The sequence below is a fragment of the Panthera uncia genome, chromosome A2, assembly GCF_023721935.1.
Source record: "Panthera uncia isolate 11264 chromosome A2, Puncia_PCG_1.0, whole genome shotgun sequence".
Classification (NCBI taxonomy): Eukaryota; Metazoa; Chordata; class Mammalia; order Carnivora; family Felidae; genus Panthera; species Panthera uncia.
The window spans coordinates 135,097,415-135,107,275 of record NC_064816.1 but is presented as its reverse complement, the minus strand read 5'-3'; the positions used below and the strand labels follow the sequence as shown (position 1 = coordinate 135,107,275).

General features: G+C 44.5%; 1 protein-coding gene across 7 annotated transcripts in view; it reads left to right on the top strand.

The window, feature by feature from the left end:
- The first annotated feature begins 3,319 nt into the window (after positions 1-3,319).
- CADPS2 (calcium dependent secretion activator 2) overlaps positions 3,320-9,861 on the top strand; it is a 545,032-nt gene continuing 538,490 nt past the window's right edge. For 5 of the 7 annotated variants that reach the window (XM_049641747.1, XM_049641748.1, XM_049641750.1 and 2 more), the window contains exon 1: positions 3,322-3,883. In XM_049641747.1, the coding sequence (XP_049497704.1) occupies positions 3,545-3,883 (339 nt within the window). In that variant the 5' untranslated portion in view covers positions 3,322-3,544. Of the gene's footprint in view, positions 3,884-9,861 lie in introns of all 7 variants that reach the window. The other 2 variants (XM_049641753.1, XM_049641749.1) reach the window with 2 other exon arrangements.

The window sequence follows — 9,861 nt, the reverse complement described above, 5'->3', positions numbered from 1 at the left end:
AACAGCTTTGCATCTCCAACTGATCTAGGATAGAGTTTAGGATCTCTATGATGGGTTCCTCAAAACTTCATGTTTCTCCAAACCTATGTGTCTTCTAGCAGCCCATATTTCATCTATCATCAGTGAAGTTACCCTATCCTGAGAATCGTATTCTATTCTTAGCCTCTTCCTCAGCTCCTCATCCATATTCTATTAATTCCTTTGTCCTTCTCTTAAGCGTCCCTCTTCTTCTTGTCCTCTGTTTAAAGTCAAGCCCTCACTGTTTCTCTCCCCGATTTTTTTTTTTTTTGAGTAATTTAATTGGTATTTTGTTTCTGGCTTCACTGCCCTTACACTGCTCTGGATGACTCTTAAGAGTTAAGGATCATCTTATGTTGTACCTTACTTAAGCCTTCACGTATAACCCCATTTGGATGCCTGCTGACTGTCTTGCTTGATGCTAAATTTGCCTCTGCCAGTTCTCTAGTCTCACTCCCTTCATCTTCATATGTAACCTCCTCTTCAGGCATGCCAGTTTATTTGCAATTCTCTGAACATGGCAAATAATTGCATACCTTTGCAAACACAGTTCCTCCTGCCTCCAAGTGCCCTCACCCTAATAGCTCTAAATCATTCTTCAAGCCATATGTCAAGCATCCTTCCTTTACTCTGTCCTGCATGAGGTAATTCTTCTCTATCTTACATTATCTTTGGGGATACTAGAATAATCATCAGATTGCAATATCAATATTTATTTTCTGCTTTTTTAAATAAATCATTTTCTCATTTGTCATTGTTTAATCTACACACTTTTAAAGCTTCAAGACTAGATCTTGTTTTTCTAAGTATACCCAGCATAGTATTGACATATGTTAGCTTCTTAAGCGATGTATGTTTAATTAATGAAATCCTTAAACATTGTCTTTGTTGTCTTTTGGATACTTCTTTAATTTATGCCCCTTAAACCATTTTCATCTTCATAGAGAAAACACATCTTTTTTTTTTTTTAAATGTTTATTTACTTTTGAGAGAGAAAGGCAGAGAGAGAGAGAGAGAGAGAGAGAGAGAGAGAGAATGAGCGGGGGAGGTGCAGAGAGAGAGGGGGACAGATGATACGAAGCAGGCTCTGTGCTGACAGCAGAGATCCTGATGTGGGGCTCAAACTCACAAACTGAGAGATCATGACCTGAGCCAGAGTCAGACACTCAACTGATTGAGTCACCCAAGTGCCCCCCACTGTCTATCTTATTCTAAAAATTATTAGATGTTTTCCAGTCGGGTCCCCAAGGCTTGAAGAATCTTTAATTTGGTAACTATTTTTAATAGGAAGAGAATAAGCTATTACATCAAGTAGTATTAACTAATTAATAAAGGAAACAAAAGTAAAGGAAACAATAGTATTAACTAATTAATAAAGGAAACAGTAATAAAACTGTTATATTTAAATTGTACTTTTATGTTGCTAAGTACAACATATTTGAGTTATCAGTTTAATAAACATCATACATTTAGTAAACTGATTTATAATCAGATTATAATAGAAAAAAAGCACTATTTGGAATTAGAAAGGACTCATAGTGTTGAGTCTTTGTTCCCATAATTCTGTGGGAAAGAGGATTCTCTAAATCTCAGGATCCTTATCTGTACAAAGGAACTACTAATAAAAATAAAAAATGAAATAATGTATGTAAAGGGCTTAGTGCAATAGTCCATACAAAGCACCTAAAAGATTAATTGTAATCATCACCATCATCATTACCTGTTATCCAAAGGTTACTTTGATGGCATTAGTTAAGCACATTTACAAAACTTTGCAAAATGTAAATTGTTATGTATGTAAGCATTAGATACTATGACTGAAATGAATAGGCTTATCATTTATGGTTTACCTTGCCAAGAATAAAACATTCTTGAAATACATCAGTTTCTGAGATTTCCTATTCCTTGGAAAGTTGGAGATCTGCCAGCAGTAATGCCCTCAATGAACATTTTATCGCTATGGGCACCCATTAAGGATTGATAAATAAGCAAGTCTCCTTAGGAGTAAATGCCTCCTTATCTTTCTACCCCATCTAGGGAGAACGTCAGTAAATGCAGAAGGAAAGCCTGTCTATTGTGTACCTAACTGTGGAAGTGGCTTTAAAAAAGCTAGAACTGCTTTTTGGCCACAGGGTAGACAAGCTCAGAGTCGACAGTGTACCTCCCCCGTATCTCCCCGGCGCTTCATAATCTCCCCGCCAGTCTGGCCATAGTACATTGCATCTTGGGTTGAATGCACTGTTTTCCCTGTTTCCCCCTCTTGACCGGATTAAGAACATCGGAAACAGAAATCACAGGAAGAAACTTCCAGGTGGTTCCACCATTGGGACTGAGAAATCTGTGCAGATAAGACAGGCTTCAGGTGCAGCCTCGAGACGCCCACTTGAGGCCAGAACCAACAATGACCAAGTGTTGTGTGTCCCTGAGCTCCGCAGGCTCCGCCAAATGCTGACAGTGCCGGACAACGGGCGTGTGCTCAAACGTTAGCTGAAGATATGTGTGCACTACACAAACTATTTGAGTCAATCTCATTCCAACCCAGAAAATAATCCAGCTATGTGTGAGCTGAACCAAAGTGCCGTTCCAAAAATACAAAATCTATCTTGCTCATGTGGGAATAAAAACAGTTTAAAAAGAAAGCCTCGCGTGTTTCGTTTTTGGGTTTTTTTTTTTTTTTTTTTTTGTCAAAAACGTTCCTCTGACTTTATAATTTGGACTTCAGCATGAGCGTCAAACAGCAGCAGAGCAGAGCGAGAGACTTTTCAAAGTCTCTCCCCAACATTATTTTGAGGTGAGTGGCTCCCACTTTTCCGCACTTGGGTTCAATCTGGGCATCGGATTCGGGTCTCAGGGATGTTCCGGCCGCTTTCCTCACCTTCGGAGAGTAGGAGCAACTCCACCGCCCCCATCCACCTGCCCTTTAGGAATCTGTCGGGAGAAAAAGCATGGAGGGTAGGGGGTCAAGGTAGTCCAAGCAACCCCGGGTGTGCATACGGAGCAGACACGTCTAGCCCCTCCTCGCTTTTGCAAACTACCAGCCTCGGCACCCGGGATCCTGGGCCCCGGCAGCAGCCGCGGCGCGCGCACACGTACTCCACGACCCCGCGCCCGCTCAACATTTTATTCCACGTGTTGCTTGTTGTAGGAGCCACAGGTTCCCCACCTGCGTCCGGGAGCTCGGGCCGCCCCGCCTCTGCCCGCCGGCGTGGCGGGATCACGGGGTTGGCGGGTCCCGGGCGGGCAGAGGAATTCACGAGGCGCTCACGTTCACCTCCAACGCTAACTCCGCCTATTTAATCCCGGCGGCTCCCCCTCGCCTCCTCCCGGCTCTTACCCGCCCCTTTCGCCCTGGTGGTAGGAAACATTCCGGTCTTTAACTCGACGTGTCCGGAAAGCTCTGGCCAGTTTTCCTTTCGTTCTGCGGCCGCTGCTGCCAGCCGCGCGGCTCCCTCAGACCGGCGGACGCAGCTGCCGTGGGTGAGGCGCCTGGGGGCCGCGGGCCGAGCGGCGGGGCGCCCCGAGCACCATGCTGGACCCGTCTTCCAGCGAAGAGGAGTCGGACGAAGGGCTGGAAGAGGAGAGCCGCGATGTGCTGGTGGCGGCCGGCGGCCCGCAGCGAGCGCCACCGGCCCCGGCTCGCGAAGGGCGGCGGGACGCGCCGGGGCGCGCGGGCGGCGGCAGCGCGGCCAGACCCGTGAGCCCGAGCCCCTCTGTGCTCAGCGAGGGGCGAGATGAGCCCGAGAGGCAGCTGGATGAGGAGCAGGAGCGGAGGATCCGCCTGCAGCTCTACGTCTTCGTCGTGAGGTGCATCGCGTACCCCTTCAACGCCAAACAGCCCACCGACATGGCCCGGAGGCAGCAGAAGGTGAGTTGCACGCAGGACTCGGCGCCTCCGGCCGCCACTTCTTCCTCCCCGGAGTTTTCTCCCGGGAGAGCGCTGGGGCGCTTGCCCTCTGCCCTTGTTTAATGCGTGCACTGTTTTTGTCGGTCTTTACGGTTCAAGGGAATCTTTCAGGGGGAATCCCTTCGTGCTTTAGCCGGCTGGGTATCGGGTTGCAGCGGATGCGTCCTCCCCCAGCCCCCTTCCTGTTGGCAGAAGCTGTCAGCTTGGCATCGTGAGACCCGCAGCGCCCGCCGTGCGGTGGTTGCACCCGCTGGGACTCCGCTCCGGCCAGGTTACAACGCAACTTCCATCAACTTAAGTTTCTAAGAGCAGTGGTGCATTCCTGCCCACCTGAGTTCAGCTGGAGCTGGGCTTTTCTGTGGGTCTTAATGATTGTGTAATTAGGCGAAACAGGTGGAATCTGGCCACCCCTGTTAGCTAGAGCAGCCTTCACTAGGGCGAAGGGGTAGAAATTTTCCGCAGGGAATAAAAAAGTTAACGAGCTTGCTTTACTGCTATGTAATGAACACTTCAAATCCAAACCCTGGAGAAGGTACGCAGTTCTTAGAATTGCTGTAGGTTGATAATTCCTGGTCTGGGCAGGCACTATTAATGAAAAACAAAGGATTGGTGCATAACCACTTGGTAAGGAATGCGTGTTTTTGTTTTTGCTTTTTTTTGCTTTGTTTTTGCATCCCAAAGAGGTAAGGAGATTGTTTCAGGTGTAATGTCTGCCAACTTTAGTTTTAAAACCACATTGCAGGGGTCCGATGTTTTTGTAACAGTGGAAAGTCATGACTCCAATTGCTCTAATTGGGTAAATGAGAACCTAAGAAATCTTATAGAATGCTGAACCTAAAAGGTCCAGTAGAAATCTAACTATCTCCGACAAAATGTGGAGACCCAGAGAGCTTAGAATTTGCCCGAGGCGTATCTGGATGCACACGTGTTTATTTTCTGAAATATCAAGCACATAAAGCATTTCTCAGAAATCCGGGGAGCATTTGAATGGTCTTCTGAAACACCACTGCAGCTTTGAGTACATGCAGTCCTCCCACCATCCTCCTCTATCCAGCCTTTAAAAACACACCTAAACTAGGTAGCTGTTTTGAAACCCTTCACTCTCTGGGAATACTTGAGGGGTGATTCTTTACAGCTGGTGCCGAATTACACCGAACCTTCAAGAACCTAACCCTGTAGGTAATTCAGTCACAGAATGCTAGAGCTGGAAAAGACCTTGGTGTCCTCCAGGCAGACCCCTCATTTCGGAGGTGAGCAGTCTGAGCATCATTTCCTCGGGGGGCATGATTGAAGTCCCCATTCCTCCAGTCAGTTGTGCGTGCCCCGTGATGTTCTTGTGCGCCTTCTATTCTTCCCGTAGGTAGGTACCCTGCTTCCTCATCGTTGTGCTGCAGTCACCTGTTGCTTGTCCACTCCATAGGTCAAGCAGATTTCAACTTCAGTAGTCCTCCTTATGCTTAAGTGTAAGTAATTCTTGACCTGTCTAGCCGTGTAAAGCTTCTGAAGGTCAGCCTGTTATCACTTCGGTCATTCATAGTGCATTGAAGCTTATTTTTAGTGTATTAAACTGTAAAAGCGTATGGTGAAACTAAAGCTAGTCCTGTCCAGGCTATTCTGCTTTTGTAAAAAGTTACTGGTAGCTGACTTACACTGTGCTTGTCGCATTTTGGTACTGAAACTCCCCTTTGCTTGTTCATGGTTACAGATCTGACTCCTCCCATTTAAATAGAATGTTCCTACAGAAGTTATTTGAACTGCCAAATACGTTCACAACCCTAAGAAAACTATGACCTTACCCAGAGGTTACCAAAACCCAAACAACAAAACCCTGCATCTGATCTCTGCAAAAATACTTGGAAACTTCAGCTCTTTAAATCTTGGGAGCATTGAGTGCTGTCAGATTAACTTCAGTGAATTTTTATTAAGGGGGAGGCCACATAACCTAAATATTTGCCTTATTCCAAAGGCCCCACACTTTTTTTTTTTTTTAACATGCTGCTTCCTAGAGGGAACTGGAACAATTCTTGGCAGTAGGTTTTCTTCTAGGATGGAGTGAAGTGGGAACTTATATTCCTGTGAATTTGATACATAAGTCAATTAATGCCAGAAACTTTAAGTCTCAAATTATACACGTGGGTTATGTAAAAAAATCACAGCATAATTGCAAAATCATTAATCCATTGTATGTTTTCTCCTGTATCTTCAAGTAGTCCAACATCTAATAAAAGGATCTGATAGCTTAAATTGTTATTGACCTGCATGTTGCTGTTTACTCCTCACAACTTTGAGAATTTAGAAACTCTCAGATTGAGATCTGAAAGGGTCCTCACTTTAATTTTTTTTTTTTTTTTTTTTTTTTTTTTTTTGTTTTTTCACTTTTTGAGAGTGAGGGACCTAGCCCAAGCAGGGGAGGGGCAGGGACGGAGACCCAATCCAAAGCAGGCTCCAGGCTCTGAGCGTTAGCACAGAGCCTGACACTGGGCTCGGACCCATGAACCGTGATAGGACCTGGGCCGAAGTCCGACACTTATCTGACTGAACCACCCAGGAGCCCCAGGGGTCCTCATTTTATAAGTGACACAAGAGCCTTCCTCTGGCTGTCCTAGCCCTCCCTTAAAGGGCTGGTGAGTTTTTGTGAACTAGACCTCAGCTGCAGTGTTTTGTTTTCTCCTTACTTAGCTAGAAAGGCCCACAAAGCTAGTTAGGGGTTTTATCCAGGAGTTACTCGAAAGCTTAGTAGCATTAAACTCGGTTGACTCAAACATTGCTTTCTTTGCTCTTGGCTGGAAAACTTCAACTCCGAGGAACAGTGGCCATGTATGCCATTGAGGCCCTGGGACTACTGATGGCTCTACAGAAAATTCTGCAAGTGAGTATCTGTGTCCACCCTAACAGCTTTGCACCAGGTGGTCACATCACTTAACGTATCCAGGGGTTCACATGTGATACCAATATGAAGTAACTGCTAATGGCAAAAGGACTTTAGTTCCGAATAGTGTCTAAGCCTGATGCCTCTTTACCTTGATGACTTTGGTACCATCAGAATGCTACAGCAATAATGAACTTTGTGTGACTCTCTATCATTGGTTAAGGGTGGGATCGGTATTAATGGCAAAGCAGTTTACCAAATAAGCAAATCCGCTTCATCAGAAGGCAAATCATAAAGGCAATTTGTTGAACCTTTGGAAAAGTAATAGGTGTTCATGGTGACTGGAAGGTAGGGGGACTCTGACCCATCATAACGACTACCACAACAGGGGGGTCAGTATGTTCATTCCTGTAGTTAAAGGTTTAGACTGCAGGTCTGTAGGCTTCTAATGGGTGGTTGCACTGTTTTTGCTTTCATTAAAGTTAGTAAAGTCCGATGTTGAAGGAACCCGCTTTTTTAAACTAGAAATCAGGAATTAGAGTAAAATGGTATTTGATAACTTTCTGTGAATCCTAGATTGATGTTCTTGCCATTTCTTTTTTTTTAATATTTGAAATTTACTGTCAAATTGGTTTCCATACAACACCCAGTGCTCATCCCAAAAGGTGCCCTCCTCAATACCCATCACCCACCCTGCCCTCCCTCCCACCCCCCATCAACCCTCAGTTTGTTCTCAGTTTTTTGTTCTTGCCATTTCTACATGTATGACCAGTAATCACTCTAAGTTGTGACTTAACCTTCATCTAGAATAAGCATTCCCACCATTTCACATAATTTTTGTCTAAGTTTGAGAAACGTACACAAATGTGAAATTGTGGATGGGGGTGGGGGGGAGAGCAAGCTCCTTAGGTAAAACCGATCAGGAAGAGGGCAAGAATGCATTGTGGTGGAAAGACCTATGGTAGGTGCCTGTCTATAACTCTGCCATCTGAATGTTTCATTACAAAAAGTGGCTACTTTTAGATCTTTGGACATGATCTCTTTTGTTAACATTCTGACTGTTCAGGTGATCCCTAAGTTCAGGGAAAAGAGCCAAATTTTTAAAATTTTCTTTAAGTGTTTATTTCTGAGACCGAGTGGGGGAGGGGCAGAGAGGGGAGACACAGAATCCCAAGCAGGCTCCAGGCTCTGAGCTGTCTACACAGAGCCCAACATAGGACTCAAACCTGGAGATCTTGACCTGAGCCTGGGTCAGACACTTAATGGAATGAGCCACCCTGGCATCCTGGAAAAACCAGTTTTCCAAAACAAAGCCCCCACAGCTTTTACAAGGGTTGAGAATCCCTTACCTAAGGCTAGGAAATCTTATGCCTTTAGTGCTGTGTTGCCCCCTCTTTGGTGCCTTAGCATAGGGCGTCCAGCAAAAACGTGTCGGGGGGGGGGGGGGGGGGTGGGCGTGCCTTGGTGGCTCAGTTGGCTAAACATCAGACTCTTGATTTCAGTTCAGGTCATAATCTCGAGGCCTGCTTTAAGATTCTCTGCCCCTCCAGTGCTCATTGGTGTATGTGCTCAAACCCCCCAAAACTTGTTTGGATACAAACAAGTGTCAGATTTAGTACATGTTGCAAAGAATTAGGTGCAATTTGGAGGAAAGTGGTGGCGGGGGTGGGGGGGGCGGGGAGAAAGGAAAGTAAGAGTCTTCTGATCTCGGGAAACTAGTGTTCCTAAATGTGTTTTTGAGACCTCCAGGATTTCTACCCCCTGAAAGCCATAAAAATGTAAAGCTGGTAGAACTGATGACTGCAAAGTGGAACTTGGCCACTGCCACTACCAAGCCCAAGAGACCAGCAGTGTAGAAGCCCAGTATTCTACCTTGTTTCCTTGTTTGCAGGTTTCCAGCAAATGATGTGAAAATCTTAAAAAGCCACCCTCTTTGGGAGTTAGGCTTAATTCAGCCTTTGTGCTCTTCTGACTTTAGTACATTGTGGAGCAAATGCAGAAGGGATAGGTTATGTTGGTTTTTAAGAAGAGCGAATACATTGTCCTCTGGGGAATGAGTTGGAAACCACATTAAAGTAACCTCAGACCGGACTTAATACAGTATCTCAGGAAGACGCGTGTTGCTTTGATTCATCTAACCCTCCACAGGGTGTCTTGAGATGGTGGCACTTAATTTAGTGGAATGAGTTGTGTTGATGAGAAGAACTCAGACGGATTAAGTGATATTGACGTTTGCTTCTTTCAAAAATGAAATCAGCTGTAATTCTGATATACAATGACTGCTTATAAAGTGAAATAAAATAGCTAATTATGTTTCCCTCTTTGTTTTTTTCTTAATGGAAACTGTTCCCTTTATTTATACACTCAAAAGATAAATAACACTGTATGTAAGGTCATTAAAGAACTTTAAGATAAAATTAAAACCAATTGCCAGATTATGAAATACGAGAATTCCAAATAGAAAATCCCACCAGTTTGGTAGTGAGGAGGCCTCTTTTGCATGATTGTGCTATTTTCTATGCATTTCAGATTGACTTAGATCTTTGGGAAGGAAGTGGTGGGTCACATAGTCATGTGTTGCCGTTTTAATTTTTGGGTTAAAGACCTAATAGCTGTAAATGTAAAGGTGGACGTATACTGGAACAAATGACACCTGCCCAAAATTGATATTTAGGAATCAAATTATGAAGTTGTCCTGAGTTGGTAACACTTCCTTTTAGGACCACTGTTTTTGGTCCCTGTGTTTCAAAATCAGCTGAGGATTTTGATGGGCTTTCATTTTTTTAAAAACAAAAATCTGATTTCTATCCTTAGCTGCACATTAGAATTCCCTGGAGAGCCCTTAAGAATCCCATCATCCAAGTTGCACCCCACATTAATGAAATCAATCTCTGGGGGTTGTAGTCTTAAAGCTTCCTAGGTGATTCCAGTGTAGGGCCAAGGTTGAGAACTGTGTGTGTGTTTTCTGGAAAGCTGCCGGAAACTGGCTTATTTTCACATGGGCAAGGTGAAACTATTTGCAGTAACGAGTAAGATTACTGAGTAATTAAACCAATATTCCATATTAAGG